The sequence below is a fragment of the Bos grunniens genome, chromosome 5 (assembly GCF_055505025.1).
Source record: "Bos grunniens cultivar Pamir isolate PY7600 chromosome 5, Bosgru_T2T1.0, whole genome shotgun sequence".
In the NCBI taxonomy this organism is placed as follows: Eukaryota; Metazoa; Chordata; class Mammalia; order Artiodactyla; family Bovidae; genus Bos; species Bos grunniens.
This window is the reverse complement of record NC_141169.1, coordinates 31263899-31284967: the sequence shown is the minus strand read 5'-3', so window position 1 is coordinate 31284967 and position 21069 is coordinate 31263899. Positions and strand designations below refer to the sequence as shown.

Below are 21069 nucleotides of genomic sequence, written 5' to 3'. Positions count from 1 at the left end.
TGTAATAAGAGATATTTGATGTGGATACTTGAAAGACTTTCAAGCAGCTAATTTGATTTATGATGGAAATACAGTAGATATCCTCTTTGTTTTCCTCTTAAGTCTGTGGGTTTAGATTCTATCTTCACTGCCTTCTTTTGCCAAGCAAGTATGAGTTTGGTAACTTACAAATGACCCTGTTCAGCAAGTAAAGGAAAACAAACGCTTGCCTAACATCATTAAATTTATGAAATTATAGACTCTTCTTCCACAGCGCCAGAGACAGATGTACATTTTACTAGAAAACAGCTGATTTCTTAAACTATTAGTGAAGTCTTGGTGACACTTCAAGCTTTTGTTACCCTATCTCCATCTGCCGACCCTCCCCCACTCTCCCCTCAAGGTGTGTGGACAGTGAAGGAAAATGTTTTTCCCTAAGATTAAATACTTCCACAGGGATAAAAGGATGCCTTTGACCACAGTTTTTAAAGTCCAGGTAACTGCTGCTTATCTGCTGTTTTCTCCATGAGTCATACAGCTGTAGTTTGCTGGTTTAAGCTGGTTTTAAGGGAGAGGCAGAAGCTGTTTAAAGAACAGAATAAAGAGGGATGGGAATGAGCTGTAGTTACAGTCACATAGGGAATGAATCAGAGCTGGAAGGAGGAATTTTGCATGCCTCTAAGGAGTCAGCAGGCATATTTCCCAGGAGTTGGGGAAAATCTATTGCTAGAGTAGCTTGTGTCATTCTGAAGGTAGACACCTGACCATGAATATCTAATGTGGCTGTAAAGGGAAAGTCTGGTCCCTGGCCTTGTCTAGTTGTTCATTAACATGTCTGTGGTTTTCCAAAACCTTTTCTCTGAATTGGCCTGTTTGTGAAATAGTGCCTGGGCAGGCATGGCCTCCAGAAAGGTGCTGATTTGTCTGGAAGGTTAATAGTCATTTCCGTGTGACTCATTCCTGAATGTCCCATCTGACGGGTCACATTCTGACACTTCCTTCTTCCTTCCCACAGCGTGAGTGCATCTCCATCCACGTTGGCCAGGCTGGTGTCCAGATCGGCAATGCCTGCTGGGAGCTCTACTGCCTGGAACACGGCATTCAGCCCGATGGCCAGATGCCAAGTGACAAGACTATTGGGGGAGGAGACGACTCCTTCAACACCTTCTTCAGTGAGACGGGTGCTGGCAAGCATGTGCCCAGGGCAGTGTTTGTAGACCTGGAACCCACAGTCATTGGTGAGTTGACCTCAGTAACCCCAGTGAGATCCCAGGGATCGGGGACAGGAGGTGTGTCCTGGGAATTCCACTGATGCCCTGCGATGGAGCAGACTTGTGTGGGTTGTTAATGATGGGTGGCTGCTTCATTTTCCTTTTCCAGATGAGGTGCGCACTGGCACCTACCGCCAGCTCTTCCACCCTGAGCAACTTATCTCAGGCAAAGAAGATGCCGCCAATAACTATGCCCGAGGTCACTACACCATTGGCAAGGAGATCATTGACCTCGTCTTGGACCGAGTTCGGAAACTGGTAAACGAAGAACTTTTTTTAAAATAGGATGAGCGTTTTCTCTTAGAGTTTTGAGAGACCAGACTATGGGAATCATTCTTTGCGCACCAGAATGAGCTTTATACTGCCCAGTGTAACTTGACTTCTAAACCAAACGGTGCTGTGCTATGGGACAACTTTTTGAGGCTGAAGTAGGTGCTGCTTGGCCTCCTCCTATGTCTTCTAAGGCAGATTTGGGCAATTGCTCACTCAGTGAGGCCAGTTTACCTGAAGTCAAGTGAGTACCAGGAAGCCTTAACCGTTTTACTGACACTTAAGCCCATTAAACATCCTTGTTCATCTTAATCAGGCAGCTTCCTGCCTCCAAGCTGAGGCATCCCTTTTTAGGTCATCTTAGTCTCAGGGGTAGGTGGCTGGCTTTGAATGTAACTAATTGATCAAACTCATAAAAATTAGACAACTGCCCTATGTTGCTACAGAAAGTTACAGCAAAAGAAGCTGATGTAATACCGACTAGAAGTAGCTGGCGTTGGTAACTTCCAGCAACACTGAAAGTGGAGTCAAGGGAGCTCCCTTGTTACAGAAGCAAGTATAAGTCACTGGAACTTTGAAAGTATTAAGATATAACCACAAAAAGTGGTACCCTTGTTTTTCTACTAGAGCTCAGGGCAGTGTAGATTAGCCTTGAGGCAGAAAAATCTAAGGTAACTGTATTCACATCGGTAAGGTTGAAAAGGGTGCTGTTCAGATCATTTTAATTAAGAGTCTGGCAATCAGATGACTCTGTTCCTTAGGCATATGGGCAACTTGTAACTAATTAACTAAAATCAAGAATGAAGGCCTAGGTGGAATAGCTTGTCAGGAAAATCCTATAATGCTAAGCCCGGCAACAACAGGTCTATTTTCAAAATAATGGCCTTACATTGTTCTTGGCTTCATACTTTGAGATGTTTATCATAGTTTTCGCAGCAAAATTGGGCTAATGGTTGGTTCCTCTGTTTGCAAGTGAAGCTTCAGCTACAAGCACTGACTTGGAAATCGGGACCTGCCCTAGGGACAAATAAACGAGTGAAGTCACTGAGGTTCCATAGTGAAGTTCATTAACCACCAGAACAATTGCATTTGTCCCTGGTGTTTATTACTGTGTCCACAAGAGTCTTAATGGGTGGAAACTGGTAAACTAGAGTCTGCCCCTTACATTGATCTCATTCAGAGGGTGGATAGAAGTGACTAAGGGCTCAGTAGAGAATGTCCACAAATCTTGGAGCACCTTAAAGTGAAGACTGTCCAGAGAATACTCTGTCAGGTTAAGATCATCCTTTCACAGAGGAGCAGTTTGTTAGCCAGAAGAGCTCAATTAAGTGGTGGAAAGCCCCAGTGACACAAGGACATCGATTTGTGACCGTGAATCCCCTTTCCCGGAATGAAGAGACTTGCTGCTAACCTGTGCTGACTGTGCCAGGCACTATTGCAGTACTCATTTAATTCCCAGCAACCTGAAGCAGGTTACTGTTCTCCTCATTTAATAAATGAGAACACTGAGACTGAGAAATGAATTTGGTCAGAGGCACATGGCAAGGAACTGGTAGAGCCAGAGCCAGCCTTATTCTAACACCAGGGCACTGGCTCTTCACTCTGCTCTTGGATTCAGAAAGCAGCTGCCAGAATTTTTGTAAGACATCATTGTATGGGGCCGGTGTGGCCTCAGGCCTGCTGTTGGTAGCTCTCCAACTGATAAGAGGTTGCCTTTGGTCTGTGGTCATGGCACGGGCAGCAGAGGTGAGCCTCCCGGTCACCAAAACTTGTGCCCGGCATCCATTCCAGACTTCGTGATTCCTCTGCCTGCAGAAATGAAAAGAATTCATTAAAAATAGCCTTTTCACAGATCCCCTCCCTCCAGCCCCCAAGAGTTGATTGTGAAAGTTTCTCTGAATCACTTAGCACTTAAAAGCTCTTTAGGTCTGCTTTCTTAGCAAATATTGTTCAGAAATTTTCTGATTGTGTTTATATTTTGAAGATCTTGATCAGTGCGATTATGGATTCAAAGAAATCACTGCAGCTGTCACCAAGGCTAAAATTAAAACTTTTTTCTTTTTTCAGGCTGACCAGTGCACGGGTCTTCAGGGCTTCTTGGTTTTCCACAGCTTTGGTGGGGGAACTGGTTCTGGGTTCACCTCCCTGCTGATGGAACGCCTCTCTGTCGATTATGGCAAGAAGTCCAAGCTGGAGTTCTCCATTTACCCAGCCCCGCAGGTTTCCACAGCTGTCGTTGAGCCCTACAACTCCATCCTCACCACCCACACCACCCTGGAGCACTCTGATTGTGCCTTCATGGTAGACAATGAGGCCATCTATGACATCTGCCGTAGAAACCTCGACATTGAGCGCCCAACCTACACAAATCTTAACCGCCTCATGAGCCAGATAGTGTCCTCCATCACTGCTTCCCTGAGGTTTGATGGCGCCCTGAATGTGGATCTGACAGAGTTCCAGACCAACCTGGTGCCCTATCCCCGCATCCACTTCCCTCTGGCCACATACGCCCCTGTCATCTCTGCTGAGAAAGCCTACCATGAACAGCTTTCTGTAGCAGAGATCACCAATGCTTGCTTTGAGCCAGCCAACCAGATGGTGAAATGTGACCCTCGCCATGGGAAATACATGGCCTGCTGCCTGTTGTACCGTGGTGACGTGGTTCCCAAAGATGTCAATGCTGCCATTGCCACCATCAAGACCAAGCGTACCATCCAGTTTGTGGACTGGTGCCCCACTGGCTTCAAGGTTGGCATTAACTACCAGCCTCCCACTGTGGTACCTGGCGGAGACCTGGCCAAAGTACAGCGAGCTGTGTGCATGCTGAGCAACACCACAGCTGTTGCTGAGGCCTGGGCTCGCCTGGACCACAAGTTTGACCTGATGTATGCCAAGCGTGCCTTTGTTCACTGGTACGTGGGTGAGGGCATGGAGGAAGGAGAGTTTTCTGAGGCCCGTGAGGACATGGCTGCCCTTGAGAAGGATTATGAGGAGGTTGGAGCCGACAGTGCAGAGGGAGATGATGAGGGTGACGAGTATTAGCATGTCTGCTGCAGTTTCATCTTGGGACTGTATTATTTGTGTTCCGTGGAGCTGCACACTGTGGCCCTGTCTTATCAATAAAGGTGATATTTCCACTTCCAAGGTCACGCTGTATCATAGTAAATATTTACTTACTGAAGGCCAGTTTGGGATGGAGGAGGTTGGCAATTTCGAGGCAACAGGCTCATTGGGCCAGTGCTTTTGAAATTTTAATATGGATGTGAATGTCCTGTAGATTTTAAAAAGCAGACCTCAATCTGTAAGTCTGAAGTGGAGTTTCAACAAACATAGTGCATTTTTTTCTTTTTTTTTTGCCTTTGTTTTTTAAAGCTCTCTGGTGTTTTGATTTTATTTTTAGTTAGAGGATAACTGCTTTCATTATTGTGTTGGTTTCTGCCATACATCACCATGAATCAGCCATAGGTATACATGTGTCCCCTCCCTCTTGACCCTCCCACCCCATGCTACCCTCTAGGTTGTCACAGAGCACTGGGTCTCAGCTGCCTGCATCACACAGCAAATTCCCACTGGCTGTTTTACATATGGTAATGTCTATGTTTCAGTGCTACTCTCTCAACTCATCCCACCCAAAGCTCCTGGGTATTCTTGGTCTGCTGTGACCACATGTGGAGGAGCGAGGGGTTAGGTAACATAGCTAATAAATGGTGGAGCCATAACTCAAGTTGCCAGGATGACTGCCAGAACCACTGCAGTCTTTAGTTCATAAAGTGTTGGAATCACATGGGAAGGGCTTGGAACTGTGCTGATTGTTCATCCTTGGCCAAAATCTACAATGGCAAACTAGGACGGTGCTTTCAGAAGTCACTGCTTGGAGAAAGTAGAGCAGGCTGAGACACGAAAGTACAGTTGTCTCGGGTGTTAGGATATTGGTCCCTGACCCAGTGTATGTCATGGGGAATATGTGAAGTAGGGGAATAATAAGGAAAATTGAAGGAGTATGTACATAACAAAGGTTGAAGACCAGAGCTCCCTAATTTGGATGCTTTTCTGAGCAGCTGCTGGAAGCTGTGTGGTTCTTGAGCAGGGCAGGAGGCAACTATGAGAAGCTGAGGGTGGGGGAAGAATGCGCGGGTGGCCCGAGAGCTTGGTGCTCAGGGACCAGTGCTGTGGCCTCTGAGGCTGAACTGAGCAATGAAAGAGGACAGCGATCATCAGAGGGCCAGGTCATGCGGAAGGGAGGAGCCATTTTTGATGCTTAGGTCCTGGCCTGAATGGGAAGACCAAGCAAGTGGCAGGAGGTGAGGGTGAGTGCAGGTCTGTTCACCTTTGCTCCAGGACTGAGCTTATTCAATGGCGCTCAGCTACCATCTTTCTTTTCCCACTGGTGTTTTCACCTCTTACTCATTGCTAACCTCTGCCCCCTTACTCTTTAAGGACAGCATTTGAAACATGCGCATTCTGGGAGTTCCCTGGTGGCCTAGTGGAATTGGCGCTTATCAGTGCTGAGGGCCCGGGTCCAATCCCTGATTGGGGAACTAAGATTCCACAAAGCACATGGCACAGCAACCCCCTCCCTCAAATGCACATTCTGTCTTGGGGCACAGCTTCCAGCCTGAGCTCTCTCAGCTTTGTGCTCGGAAGGGTTATCATGAGAGCAACCGTTGTCTCATGCTTCAGGATGATGCCCAACCTGCCCCATCCTTGAGTACAGCCAGCCAGCCACTGCTACTCAAAGTGATGGACTAGATCCCTTCTGCAGCCTCAGCCTGGGCGTCCTGGGCTGAAACAATGAACCTCGGAGAGGCTGGCCACTCCAGCTGCACTCAGACCTTCCCAACCTGGGGTATCTGCCAATTGCTACAGTGCGAGCTCTGGAGGGAACAGGACATCCAGGTGTGAGAAGGAAGAGACAGATCATCAGCTTCAGCTGAGCACAGCACCCCACGACACCTGAAAGGTCCATTCTCGGAGCCTGCGTGTCCCAAGCTGGAGACTCTGAGAATGGGGTTCAGGGCTTGCCTGTTCTCCTCCTCCTCCCTCAGCCTTCAGGAGAGCCTGGCAGCACCTGCAGAGCCTGAAGCCCTGGGGCCAGTGCACATCCCCACCCCCCGCAGCCCCTGGCCAGGAGCAAGCCCCTCCAATTACCTCCATAAGCCTTACAGGTGAATAATCTGCCAAGATGTGGAAGGGGCTGGAAACCTTTAAGCAGCCGCAATGGCGTGGAGGTGAAAGAAGAGTTTAGCTGAGAAAAAAGATTCCAGTAGAACAGAGCCTGGGGAATTGGAAAGGGCAAAGTGCAGGAGCTTGCAGAGGGATCTGTCCTTGTAGTGATGATCCCCCCACCCCTGTGCTGGCGAGAGAGTGAATAGAAGTTAGCCTGCAGCAAGAACAAATATACCCCAAGGTCTGTCACTGCTTTGTGGCTGACAACCATCCCATCTGCCCTTGAGCACAAATGGAAAGTCTGCACTCAGAACTGCCCCCAGGGCTGAAGCCACGGGGGTTTGATGGGGATAAATGGAGAAAGTGTAAGGGGGTGCAGCCCCAAAATTGGCTATCCCTGATAGCTCAGTGGGTAAAGAATCTGCCTGCAATTCAGGAGACCGGAGTTCTATCCCTGGGTCGGGAAGATCCCCTGGAGAAGGAAATGACAACCTACTCCAGTATTTTTGCCTGGAAAATCCCATGAACGAAGGAGCCTAGCAGGCTACAGTCCATCAGGTCGCTAAGGGTTGGACACAACTGAAGCAACTTGGCACAAGTGGGCGTAGGCATGCACAGGAGGCCTAACAGGGCCCAAAAAGGCAGGCAAATTTTGAGTTGAATTTTGAATGTGGTAGATGCAGAATGTGTCACTTTCTTCTGATTGGTTAGTGGTGAGGTAATAGGGCAGTGCTCCAGGAATCTTGTGCTCAACCTGAAGTTACCATCCTCCACCTGGGTAGGGGCCCTGGTTCTGCAGAACTCAGAGACATTGTTATGCATATTGCTTGAGTAGGAACCAGGCTCCAAGGCTGTACAACCAGTTGACTTCTATTTCTGCATCCCCTCCCTTTCCTGATAATCAACTGTTTGAATCCGCCCTTTGGAGTTCAGGGAAGGTCAAGGAGGCTGAATGAAGCCTATATCCTACAAACAAGAAAAGCAAATGAAATAAAGGACGCTTCTGAGGAATAAATCGTTGTATGGAAGGTCAGAGTGAAACTGAGCTGGACCTTGCAGGTCCTGCCCAATTTCAAAAGGCCCTCCATATCCCCTGTATCTTATTTGTAGAAAACAGAAAAAAGTCTCCCAGGCCTTTCTTGAGTGAAAAAGAGCAAGCCCAAGCAGTTACTGATTAGGACAACAGAGTTCACAGGACACCTAGTTCTTCCTGAAGCCATAAAGATAACAACCTGATGCATTATCTTTGAGTTGTTCCACAAAAACTAAGACCCCACCGCCAAGGAGGATGTAACTACAAGTCCACCACAAGCACACAGACTCCAGACTGGTTGGAACCAGAAGGTTGAGATTCTGGAAACACCACCCTGTTACCTCACCACCAACCAATGAGAAGGTCCAGGAGCTGGTCAAGCAATCTATGACCCTTTTCCATAACAGTTGTCTAAAAGTGATTGGAGGGTTAGGTCTTTTGCGCACCTGACATCTATTCTTGCTTTTAGCCTTTGCAATAAATCTTTCTCTGCTCCAAACTCCTAGGTTCTGGATTGTTTGGCTTCAGTGTGCCAGGGACACAGGAACTTGGGTTCCATAACAAAGAGTGGTATACTTAGAGTAAGGCAGTGCAAGGCAGTGAGGCCTAACTCACTCCAGCTGTGTAACCTGCAACTAGTTTAATTACTCTAAACCCTAGTTTCTTTATCTGTAAAAACGGAGATAAGACACTGCATATGTCGAATGGATGACATGTGATTAACATTGTCTGAAAAACAACTCTGCATAGCATCTGAAAAGTGAAAGCTATTATATGCACGTGTGCTCAGTCATGTCAGACTTAAGAGACCCCCAAGGACTGAAGCCCACCAGGATCCTCTGTCAATAGGATTCTCCAGGCAAGAATACTGGAGTGGTTGCCATTTCCTACTCCAGCAGATCATCCCCACACAGGGATCAAACCTGCTTATCTTGCCTCTCCTGCATTGGCAGGCAGATTCTTTATCACTAGGGCCACCTGGGAAGCTGGGGTTAGTATAATTAATTTCAGGCGGGGGAAAAACTGCTTTTGCACCAGTCGGAAGGAGTTTGCTGTTAGAAACCAAAAAGTTCATTTAAAAGCAGGTAGGGAAACAAGGAAAGAAAAGCAATTAAAAAAGGTGAGATTCAAGATTTCAAGTAGGTTTGTGTGATTAGGACCCGGAATGGGGAACCATAGGTCTTCCCTCTTGGAAGTCCCTCAACTCCGAGAGCTGCGGGCGCCGGGGTTACGCGCGGTGGAAGCACCGGATCGTGTGGGAGGTCCTGATTGGGGGCTGTGCGGCTGGAACTGGCTGAAGGCCACCTAGGCCGCCCTCCAGTGCAGGGTAGGGGGTCTGGAGCCCGGGGACCGGGCGGGCAGCGAGAGGGGCCGCGCTTCCCTTTACCTGGCGCCCCTCCTCGCTTACGTGTCGCCCACTGCCGTCCCCACCCTTCGCCTCCCTTCGCCTTCCAGTCGCCCAGTGCACCCTCTTCCTCACCCCACCGGCCCATTCTGCGGCCCCTGGATTCCTCCTCCCTTTCCTGGGTCTTCTGGCTGGGTCCGTAGAGTTTGGTTTGAACTTTTGAACCCACCAATGAGCGCGGTGCGCCCCTCCTCTCTCCGCCCGGAGGGTAAAACCCGGCGTAGGGCTGGGAGGCGGGGCCGCGGAGGCCGGGGCGGGGGCGGGTGCCCGCCCTCCTGACACGTGGCCTGGGTAGGGGTTTATAGGATCCCTCCCGGCCCCGGGCCTCTCACTACTTCTCCCCCGGACTCCTTAGTAGTCTGTCAGTGGGAGATCTTCGCGGCCGTCCCCTCCCCTGTTCCAGCCCCGCAGAACCGTACAAGTCTCCGTTATGGTGAGTGGGGGTCCCCGGGCGGTGGTGTGGAGGCAGAGTGCGGAGTCCCAAGGGGCGTTGGGATCCCAGTGCGAGTGCAGCCACGTCCACGCCTCCGGGCAAACTGGTTTCTGGCGGCCGGGTTGGGAGAGTCGAGTTCACCTGGCTGACTCCTCGTCTTGCTCGAAGACGCGGCCTTGAGTGGAAGTGGAAAAGCCACTTGATCCTAGAGAGGGGCCATTCATTGATTCGTTCGGGGCCGCTACTGCCCCAGAAAGGTCGGAGAACCTTCGCACTGGCTCCCAAGGACTTGTGAAAGCTACAAATCCATCCCATTTCCTGAAGTGATCTCACCTTCCCACAGCCTTCGGCAAAGGACCCCTGGAGCATCCCGTGTGCTCCAGCATAGTAGGTGCAGACGTTTCCTGGCGACCCCTCTCGTGTGCCCTATGATTTGGTGCTGAGTCCACCTGTGGCCAGACTCTGGGAAAAGTTTCCAATTGCGGCTTCGTCACCTGTGGCCGGGATGGCGGGGGTTGGGTGGGCGGGGACAGCTCTTGAAATTGCACCAATCCACTTGAAGGATGAAGGCAGGCTCCTCCTTTGAAGGAAATTACTGTCCCGTGTTTAACCCTGCATTTCTAGTATTTCTAGTGTTAATGTAGTGGGGTGTTTAATAGCTGAAACTTTCTGATTACAAGTTTTAAAAAGTCCATAAAAGAGATATTTACTTATAAAGTCACAGAGTAAACTAGTTCTGACAAAGTAGTCTTGCTTTTAAAGAAACATGAAATTACACACAACTTGAGTATTTTCTGTTTAGCTGTCAGAGGTTTTGGAAACAAGTATCTTAGGAAACATCCGTTGGAGGTCTACCTAAAGCAGGCCATGAGTATCAAATGTATCAAAATACCCTTTTTAAAAAGGAATATAGTGAATAAATAGTTAACCTTTTTTACGGACTACTTCAGTTATCAAAGGATGTCTGACTTTAACAATTGCTTGAGTGCTTTTTTACTAAGCCAGACCAAAGGACACTGGTAAATGTGTAACTGAGAAAATAGTGGGAGTGTTTAAAGGGCAGGAAATCAGCAATAGCCCCAAACCTATGAAGACATACACTGGTTAGACTCTTATTTCACAAGGGACAGGTGCTGATTATCCTGTTAAGGCTAGACTAAGTGACACCATCACCGGTATCTCACTTCATCTTCCAAGTGGCCAGGGGAGAGTGGAGGGCAAGCAGTGGCCACAGCCTAAGCCATACTGTTGCACAATATGAAAAGTTTTTGAACTCAAAAGGCTTCATTAGAAGTGCTTCATTACGATCGTAGGGTCTTCTCAGATACTTTATCTCCTTGGGACCTGGGACTGTCATGGGCAAATGACTAGTTTTCCTGGTTTGTCATGGGCAAATTTCATGTGCAAATGACTGGTTCTTTCCTGGTTTCTAGGGCTGTGAAATGTCCAAAGCCCAGTTTAAGGTAAACACGATGCAGTGGTAAAAAGTCATAGGTCCACCAGAAATAAATCCCCTTTCTCCCACAGCCTTAGAGCTGGGCAAGTAGATGCAGGTAATAGTGAGCTTGCTGATGAGGTCAGCAGAAAATAATTGCTTTATGGGGAATATGGTGAGAAGGAGGGAACCATAAGTCAAAGGTTATGAGTAATTGGAGGTTTTGTCTTGGGGTTATGAGACTAGGCCATTTGACATCTTAGGTGATGTTGAATTTTCTTTAGATTCCTGTTGTTGTTCAGTTGCTAAGTCACGTCCGAGTCTTTGCGACCCTACGGACTGCAGAATGCCAGGCTTTCTGGTCCTTCACTGTCCCCTGGAGTTTGTTCAAACTCATGTCCATTGAGTTGGTGATGCTATCTAAACATCTCACCCTCTGCCTCCCCCTTCTCCTTTTGCCTTCAATCGTTCCCAACATCAGGGTCTTTTCAAATGAGTCAGCTCTTTGCCTCAAGTTGCCAAAGTATTGGAGCTTCAGCATCAGTCCTTCCAATGAATAGTCAGGGTTGATTTCCTTTAGGATTCACTGGTTTGATCTCCTTGCAGTCCAGGGGACTCTCAAGAGTCTTCTCCAGCACCACAGTTCAGAAGCATGGATTCTTCGGTGCTCAGCCTTCTTTACACTCCAACTCTCACATCCATACATGACTATTGGAAAAATACAGCTTTGACTGTATGGACCTTTGTTGGCAAAATGATGTCTGCTTTTTAATATGCTGACAAGGTTTGTCATAGCTTTCCTCCTAAGAAGCAAGCATCTTTTAATTTCATGGCTGCAGTCACCGTCTGCAGTGATTTTGGAGCCCAAGAAAATAAAATCTGTCACTGTTCCCACATTTTCCCCATATATTTGCCATGAACTGATGGGACCAGATGCCAGCTTTTTCACTCCTTTTTCACTCTCTTCCAGAGGTTCTTTTCTTTCGTTCTCATTCACTTTCTGCCTTTAGAGTGGTATCATCTGAGGTTCCTGATAGTTCTGGGACGCTTGATTCCAGCTTGTGATTGATCCAGCCTAGCATTTCACATGATGTACTCTGCATAGAAGTTAAATAAGCAGGGAGGTAATACACAGCCTTGATATACTCCTGTCTCAGTTTTGAACCAGTCCATTGTTTCATGTCTGTTTCTAACTGTTGCTTCTTGACCTGCATACAGGTTTCTGAAGAGACAGGTAAGGTGGTCTGGTATTCCAATCTCCTTAAGAATTTCCCACAGTTTGTTGTGATCCACACAGTCAAAGGCTTTAAATTCCTATTAGCAGCTTTCAGAACCCTGAAACTCTCTTATTTGGAGAAAATGTAATAGGAGATATTTGATGTGGATACTTGAAAGACTTTCAAGCAGCTAATTTGATTTATGATGGAAATACAGTAGATATCCTCTTTGTTTTCCTCTTAAGTCTGTGGGTTTAGATTCTATCTTCACTGCCTTATTTTACCAAGCAGGAATGAGTTTGGTAACTTACAAATGACCCTGTTCAGCAAGTAAAGGAAAACAAACGCTTGCCTAACATCATTAAATTTATGAAATTATAGACTCTTCTTCCACAGCGCCAGAGACAGATGTACATTTTACTAGAAAACAGCTGATTTCTTAAACTATTAGTGAAGTCTTGGTGACACTTCAAGCTTTTGTTACCCTATCTCCATCTGCCGACCCTCCCCCACTCTCCCCTCAAGGTGTGTGGAGAGTGAAGGAAAATATTTTTCCCTAAGATTAAATACTTCCACAGGGATAAAAGGATGCCTATGACCACAGTTTTTAAAGTCCAGGTAACTGCTGCTTATCTGCTGTTTTCTCCATGAGTCATACAGCTGTAGTTTGCTGGTTTAAGCTGGTTTTAAGGGAGAGGCAGAAGCTGTTTAAAGAACAGAATAAAGAGGGATGGGAATGAGCTGTAGTTACAGTCACACAGGGAATGAATCAGAGCTGGAAGGAGGAATTTTGCATGCCTCTAAGGAGTCAGCAGGCATATTTCCCAGGAGTTGGGGAAAATCTATTGCTAGAGTAGCTTGTGTCATTCTGAAGGTAGACACCTGACCATGAATATCTAATGTGGCTGTAAAGGGAAAGTCTGGTCCCTGGCCTTGTCTAGTTGTTCATTAACATGTCTGTGGTTTTCCAAAACCTTTTCTCTGAATTGGCCTGTTTGTGAAATAGTGCCTGGGCAGGCATGGCCTCCAGAAAGGTGCTGATTTGTCTGGAAGGTTAATAGTCATTTCCGTGTGACTCATTCCTGAATGTCCCATCTGACGGGTCACATTCTGACACTTCCTTCTTCCTTCCCACAGCGTGAGTGCATCTCCATCCACGTTGGCCAGGCTGGTGTCCAGATCGGCAATGCCTGCTGGGAGCTCTACTGCCTGGAACACGGCATTCAGCCCGATGGCCAGATGCCAAGTGACAAGACTATTGGGGGAGGAGACGACTCCTTCAACACCTTCTTCAGTGAGACGGGTGCTGGCAAGCATGTGCCCAGGGCAGTGTTTGTAGACCTGGAACCCACAGTCATTGGTGAGTTGACCTCAGTAACCCCAGTGAGATCCCAGGGATCGGGGACAGGAGGTGTGTCCTGGGAATTCCACTGATGCCCTGCGATGGAGCAGACTTGTGTGGGTTGTTAATGATGGGTGGCTGCTTCATTTTCCTTTTCCAGATGAGGTGCGCACTGGCACCTACCGCCAGCTCTTCCACCCTGAGCAACTTATCTCAGGCAAAGAAGATGCCGCCAATAACTATGCCCGAGGTCACTACACCATTGGCAAGGAGATCATTGACCTCGTCTTGGACCGAGTTCGGAAACTGGTAAACGAAGAACTTTTTTTAAAATAGGATGAGCGTTTTCTCTTAGAGTTTTGAGAGACCAGACTATGGGAATCATTCTTTGCGCACCAGAATGAGCTTTATACTGCCCAGTGTAACTTGACTTCTAAACCAAACGGTGCTGTGCTATGGGACAACTTTTTGAGGCTGAAGTAGGTGCTGCTTGGCCTCCTCCTATGTCTTCTAAGGCAGATTTGGGCAATTGCTCACTCAGTGAGGCCAGTTTACCTGAAGTCAAGTGAGTACCAGGAAGCCTTAACCGTTTTACTGACACTTAAGCCCATTAAACATCCTTGTTCATCTTAATCAGGCAGCTTCCTGCCTCCAAGCTGAGGCATCCCTTTTTAGGTCATCTTAGTCTCAGGGGTAGGTGGCTGGCTTTGAATGTAACTAATTGATCAAACTCATAAAAATTAGACAACTGCCCTATGTTGCTACAGAAAGTTACAGCAAAAGAAGCTGATGTAATACCGACTAGAAGTAGCTGGCGTTGGAAACTTCCAGCAACACTGAAAGTGGAGTCAAGGGAGCTCCCTTGTTACAGAAGCAAGTATAAGTCACTGGAACTTTGAAAGTATTAAGATATAACCACAAAAAGTGGTACCCTTGTTTTTCTACTAGAGCTCAGGGCAGTGTAGACTAGCCTTGCTTTGAGGCAGAAAAATCTAAGGTAACTGTATTCACATCGGTAAGGTTGAAAAGGGTGCTGTTCAGATCATTTTAATTAAGAGTCTGGCAATCAGATGACTCTGTTCCTTAGGCATATGGGCAACTTGTAACTAATTAACTAAAATCAAGAATGAAGGCCTAGGTGGAATAGCTTGTCAGGAAAATCCTATAATGCTAAGCCCGGCAACAACAGGTCTATTTTCAAAATAATGGCCTTACATTGTTCTTGGCTTCATACTTTGAGATGTTTATCATAGTTTTCGCAGCAAAATTGGGCTAATGGTTGGTTCCTCTGTTTGCAAGTGAAGCTTCAGCTACAAGCACTGACTTGGAAATCGGGACCTGCCCTAGGGACAAATAAACGAGTGAAGTCACTGAGGTTCCATAGTGAAGTTCATTAACCACCAGAACAATTGCATTTGTCCCTGGTGTTTATTACTGTGTCCACAAGAGTCTTAATGGGTGGAAACTGGTAAACTAGAGTCTGCCCCTTACATTGATCTCATTCAGAGGGTGGATAGAAGTGACTAAGGGCTCAGTAGAGAATGTCCACAAATCTTGGAGCACCTTAAAGTGAAGACTGTCCAGAGAATACTCTGTCAGGTTAAGATCATCCTTTCACAGAGGAGCAGTTTGTTAGCCAGAAGAGCTCAATTAAGTGGTGGAAAGCCCCAGTGACACAAGGACATCGATTTGTGACCGTGAATCCCCTTTCCCGGAATGAAGAGACTTGCTGCTAACCTGTGCTGACTGTGCCAGGCACTATTGCAGTACTCATTTAATTCCCAGCAACCTGAAGCAGGTTACTGTTCTCCTCATTTAATAAATGAGAACACTGAGACTGAGAAATGAATTTGGTCAGAGGCACATGGCAAGGAACTGGTAGAGCCAGAGCCAGCCTTATTCTAACACCAGGGCACTGGCTCTTCACTCTGCTCTTGGATTCAGAAAGCAGCTGCCAGAATTTTTGTAAGACATCATTGTATGGGGCCGGTGTGGCCTCAGGCCTGCTGTTGGTAGCTCTCCAACTGATAAGAGGTTGCCTTTGGTCTGTGGTCATGGCACGGGCAGCAGAGGTGAGCCTCCCGGTCACCAAAACTTGTGCCCGGCATCCATTCCAGACTTCGTGATTCCTCTGCCTGCAGAAATGAAAAGAACTCATTAAAAATAGCCTTTTCACAGATCCCCTCCCTCCAGCCCCCAAGAGTTGATTGTGAAAGTTTCTCTGAATCACTTAGCACTTAAAAGCTCTTTAGGTCTGCTTTCTTAGCAAATATTGTTCAGAAGTTTTCTGTTTTTGTTTTTTTGAAGATCTTGATCAGTGCGATTATGGATTCAAAGAAATCACTGCAGCTATCACCAAGGCTAAAATTAAAACTTTTTTCTTTTTTCAGGCTGACCAGTGCACGGGTCTTCAGGGCTTCTTGGTTTTCCACAGCTTTGGTGGGGGAACTGGTTCTGGGTTCACCTCCCTGCTGATGGAACGCCTCTCTGTCGATTATGGCAAGAAGTCCAAGCTGGAGTTCTCCATTTACCCAGCCCCCCAGGTTTCCACAGCTGTCGTTGAGCCCTACAACTCCATCCTCACCACCCACACCACCCTGGAGCACTCTGATTGTGCCTTCATGGTAGACAATGAGGCCATCTATGACATCTGCCGTAGAAACCTCGACATTGAACGCCCAACCTACATGAATCTTAACCGCCTCATGAGCCAGATAGTGTCTTCCATCACTGCTTCCCTGAGGTTTGATGGCGCCCTGAATGTGGATCTGACAGAGTTCCAGACCAACCTGGTGCCCTATCCCCGCATCCACTTCCCTCTGGCCACATACGCCCCTGTCATCTCTGCTGAGAAAGCCTACCATGAACAGCTTTCTGTAGCAGAGATCACCAATGCTTGCTTTGAGCCAGCCAACCAGATGGTGAAATGTGACCCTCGCCATGGGAAATACATGGCCTGCTGCCTGTTGTACCGTGGTGACGTGGTTCCCAAAGATGTCAATGCTGCCATTGCCACCATCAAGACCAAGCGTACCATCCAGTTTGTGGACTGGTGCCCCACTGGCTTCAAGGTTGGCATTAACTACCAGCCTCCCACTGTGGTACCTGGCGGAGACCTGGCCAAAGTAGAGCGAGCTGTGTGCATGCTGAGCAACACCACAGCCATTGCTGAGGCCTGGGCGCGCCTGGACCACAAGTTTGACCTGATGTATGCCAAGCGTGCCTTTGTTCACTGGTACGTGGGTGAGGGCATGGAGGAAGGAGAGTTTTCTGAGGCCCGTGAGGACATGGCTGCCCTTGAGAAGGATTATGAGGAGGTTGGAGCCGACAGTGCAGAGGGAGATGATGAGGGTGACGAGTATTAGCATGTCTGCTGCAGTTTCATCTTAGGACTGTATTATTTATTTGTGTTCAGTGGAGCTGCCCACTGGGGCCCTATATTGTCAATAAAAGTTATATTTGCACATCAGAGCTGAATCTAGGTCTGAAGTGGAGTTTTAGTAAACATACAGCCTTTTGTTTTTAATTTCTGGGGGGTTTTTTTTTGCCTTTTTTTTAAAAAAAAACTCAGATTTTCTTTTGTTTTTATTTTTAATTGGAGGATAATTGCTTTGCAGTATTGTGTTGGTTTCTGCCATACATCACCATGAATCAGCCGTAGGTATACATGTATCCCCTCCCTCTTGACCCTCCCACCCCATGCTACCCTCTAGGTTGTCACAGAGCACTGGGTCTCAGCTGCCTGCATCACACAGCAAATTCCCACTGGCTGTTTTACATATGGTAATGTCTATGTTTCAGTGCTACTCTCTCAACTCATCCCACCCAAAGCTCCTGGGTATTCTTGGTCTGCTGTGACCACATGTGGAGGAGCGAGGGGTTAGGTAACATAGCTAATAAATGGTGGAGCCATAACTCAAGTTGCCAGGATGACTGCCAGAACCACTGCAGTCTTTAGTTCATAAAGTGTTGGAATCACATGGGAAGGGCTTGGAACTGTGCTGATTGTTCATCCTTGGCCAAAATCTACAATGGCAAACTAGGACGGTGCTTTCAGAAGTCACTGCTTGGAGAAAGTAGAGCAGGCTGAGACACGAAAGTACAGTTGTCTCGGGTGTTAGGATATTGGTCCCTGACCCAGTGTATGTCATGGGGAATATGTGAAGTAGGGGAATAATAAGGAAAATTGAAGGAGTATGTACATAACAAAGGTTGAAGACCAGAGCTCCCTAATTTGGATGCTTTTCTGAGCAGCTGCTGGAAGCTGTGTGGTTCTTGAGCAGGGCAGGAGGCAACTATGAGAAGCTGAGGGTGGGGGAAGAATGCGCGGGTGGCCCGAGAGCTTGGTGCTCAGGGACCAGTGCTGTGGCCTCTGAGGCTGAACTGAGCAATGAAAGAGGACAGCGATCATCAGAGGGCCAGGTCATGCGGAAGGGAGGAGCCATTTTTGATGCTTAGGTCCTGGCCTGAATGGGAAGACCAAGCAAGTGGCAGGAGGTGAGGGTGAGTGCAGGTCTGTTCACCTTTGCTCCAGGACTGAGCTTATTCAATGGCGCTCAGCTACCATCTTTCTTTTCCCACTGGTGTTTTCACCTCTTACTCATTGCTAACCTCTGCCCCCTTACTCTTTAAGGACAGCATTTGAAACATGCGCATTCTGGGAGTTCCCTGGTGGCCTAGTGGAATTGGCGCTTATCAGTGCTGAGGGCCCGGGTCCAATCCCTGATTGGGGAACTAAGATTCCACAAAGCACATGGCACAGCAACCCCCTCCCTCAAATGCACATTCTGTCTTGGGGCACAGCTTCCAGCCTGAGCTCTCTCAGCTTTGTGCTCGGAAGGGTTATCATGAGAGCAACCGTTGTCTCATGCTTCAGGATGATGCCCAACCTGCCCCATCCTTGAGTACAGCCAGCCAGCCACTGCTACTCAAAGTGATGGACTAGATCCCTTCTGCAGCCTCAGCCTGGGCGTCCTGGGCTGAAACAATGAACCTCGGAGAGGCTGGCCACTCCAGCTGCACTCAGACCTTCCCAACCTGGGGTATCTGCCAATTGCTACAGTGCGAGCTCTGGAGGGAACAGGACATCCAGGTGTGAGAAGGAAGAGACAGATCATCAGCTTCAGCTGAGCACAGCACCCCACGACACCTGAAAGGTCCATTCTCGGAGCCTGCGTGTCCCAAGCTGGAGACTCTGAGAATGGGGTTCAGGGCTTGCCTGTTCTCCTCCTCCTCCCTCAGCCTTCAGGAGAGCCTGGCAGCACCTGCAGAGCCTGAAGCCCTGGGGCCAGTGCACATCCCCACCCCCCGCAGCCCCTGGCCAGGAGCAAGCCCCTCCAATTACCTCCATAAGCCTTACAGGTGAATAATCTGCCAAGATGTGGAAGGGGCTGGAAACCTTTAAGCAGCCGCAATGGCGTGGAGGTGAAAGAAGAGTTTAGCTGAGAAAAAAGATTCCAGTAGAACAGAGCTTGGGGAATTGGAAAGGGCAAAGTGCAGGAGCTTGCAGAGGGATCTGTCCTTGTAGTGATGATCCCCCCACCCCTGTGCTGGAAGAGGGTAAGTAGAAGTTAGCCTGCAGCAAGAACAAATATACCCCAAGGTCTGTCACTGCTTTGTGGCTGACAATCATCCCATCTGCCCTTGAGCGCAAATGGAAAGCCTGCACTCAGAACTGCCGCCAGGGCTGAAGCCACGGGGCTTGATGGGGATAAATGGAGAAAGCCTAAGAGGGTGCAGCCCCAAAATTGGCTGGCACCCCAGACTCTGGGCATCCCTGATAGCTCAGTGGGTAAAGAATCTGCCTGCAATGCAGGAGACTGTAGTTCTATCCGTGGGTCAGGAAGATCCCCTGGAGAAGGAAATGGCAACTCTTACAGTATTCTTATGTCAACTACAAATTGGCACAAGAGCATTGCCAACAACTGAACAACTAAGGCATTTGCACGTGCCTCTACACAGATTGAACCCCATGCTGCTATAGCCGCGTCCTTCAACAACCCCTGAAGGAGTTCAGGGAGGAGGGAGGCACTCTGTGCCCCAGGGAATCTGGTGGGACAGGTCTTTAGATAGTTCAGTGTTTTTAGGAACAGATCTTATGATCTCAGTCCTTGCATCTCCTCATATCTAGAGAAGCATTAAATCCCTTCATGGTGATATCAGACTCTCATGACTAACAAAAAGTCTTTTTCAAAGGAGTGCTTCATGGTATTGAATTCCCCCTTCACCAAAACCTTATATATTGTCTTTCCCCCACTGCCGGTTTGGAGCAGTCTCTCAGAGCTATCTGAGATGCTGCCTCCCAAGCTGCGTCCTCATTTTGCCCCAAATAAAACTTCACTCACAACTCTCAAGTTGTACATCTTTTTTCAGTTGACACTTGCCTGGAAATTCCCATGGATAGAAGAGCCTGGAGGGGTCACAAGAGCCGGACTTAGTGACTAAATCACTGCCAGACTCTGCGTCTGCGCTCAGTCGCTTCAGGTCTGACTCTCTGCGACCCCATGGACTGCAGCCCGAGAGGCTCCTCTGTCCATGGGACTTTCCAGGCAAGAATACTAGAATGGGTTGCCATGCCCTCCTCCAGGGCATCTTCCCGACCCAGGGATCAAACCCGCCGAGCTCTCACCTGACCTGACAGATGGAACAGTCTGCTCCCACCCCATGGAGGTTGCCCACCCTGGGGGCCGGCCCATGGACACCCTGGCAGAGCTGCGATTCGAGTTCGGGTGAGGAAGAGAGAGTAACTGGGAGAACCAGCGATGCTGGCCAGTCTGCCAGTCGTCCTGTTCGGGAAGCAGCTGGCAGGTGTCTCTACTCCAGTGAAAATCTGTCAAACAGGCCCCTTTCAGGCCAGAGGTGGCCAGGTGGGGTTTAGCTCAGAGAGAATGTGTCTTCAGGCCTCTAGGTGTGTGGAGGCCCCGCCTGGGGTTGTGGGAGGAGGGGGAAGCTCTGTCAGGGTGGGGGGAGCACCTTTCCCTTCTTGGGTGTTTCATGATCTTCACAACACCTGTGAGGAGAGGACGTCTAACCTTGGAGAGATTAAGCATGTAACTTAAGGCTACAGAGCAAGGAGCCAAACTGAAATCTGATCCCTGAACTCTGACTCCAAAGCAGTACTCCACTCCGCCCAGTAGCCCCAGGGAGGTCTTCCCAGTTCCCTGGGAGGAGGGACACGGAGGCCAGCCCTCGTGTGGAGCGCTGGGTGGAGCCCTGGTTGGAGAACAGAGATCTCGTCCTGCTGTTGTCAGGAGCCCCATTCCTGGGACCGGGTGACCCAGAGGAGCACATTGACCCAGAGGAGCAAAGTCAGCTGCCCCCCACTATCCAGGCTGTAGCTTCGTGAGTGAGGGGGCCTTTTCCAGGTCTTCTTCTGAAGTCAGCGAATCAGCTCTCAGATCATACAGACACAGAGTTTGTCCTTGGAGGGCAGTTGCTGTCGCCCGGCTGCACTTGTGCTGACAGGATGCCAGCCACCACCCAGACAGGACAGCTCTCACCCGGAGCACTGCCCCCATG

At 48.5% G+C, this 21069-nt stretch overlaps 2 protein-coding genes and 1 long non-coding RNA gene across 16 annotated transcripts in view; 2 read left to right on the top strand and 1 right to left on the bottom strand.

Moving 5' to 3' along the window:
* LOC147371657 (tubulin alpha-1C chain) overlaps positions 1 to 4669 on the top strand; it is a 91432-nt gene extending 86763 nt beyond the window's left edge. For all 13 annotated transcript variants that reach the window (XM_086399636.1, XM_086399638.1, XM_086399637.1 and 10 more), the window contains 3 exons: positions 995 to 1217; positions 1360 to 1508; positions 3588 to 4669. In XM_086399636.1, the coding sequence (XP_086255762.1) occupies positions 1097 to 1217; positions 1360 to 1508; positions 3588 to 4562 (1245 nt within the window). In that variant the 5' untranslated portion in view covers positions 995 to 1096 and the 3' untranslated portion in view covers positions 4563 to 4669. The remainder of the gene's footprint in view (positions 1 to 994; positions 1218 to 1359; positions 1509 to 3587) is intronic.
* LOC147371656 (uncharacterized) lies at positions 2938 to 9331 on the bottom strand. Its single transcript, XR_015163689.1, has 2 exons — positions 9200 to 9331; positions 2938 to 3329 (listed from the first exon to the last, which is right to left on the bottom strand). It is a non-coding gene; the product is annotated as an uncharacterized LOC147371656 (long non-coding RNA).
* Positions 8750 to 17028, top strand: LOC147371655 (tubulin alpha-1C chain-like). 2 transcript variants are annotated; one of them, XM_086399642.1, is made up of 4 exons: positions 8750 to 8839; positions 13347 to 13569; positions 13712 to 13860; positions 15942 to 17028. In XM_086399642.1, the coding sequence occupies exons 2-4, from the start codon at positions 13449 to 13451 to the stop codon at positions 16914 to 16916; spliced, it is 1245 nt and encodes a 414-aa protein (XP_086255768.1). In that variant the 5' UTR covers positions 8750 to 8839; positions 13347 to 13448; the 3' UTR covers positions 16917 to 17028. The 2 variants fall into 2 exon arrangements, with proteins under 2 accessions (XP_086255768.1, XP_086255767.1); XM_086399641.1 differs by lacking the exon at positions 8750 to 8839 and adding an exon at positions 9013 to 9557.
* The last annotated feature ends 4041 nt before the right edge of the window (positions 17029 to 21069 follow it).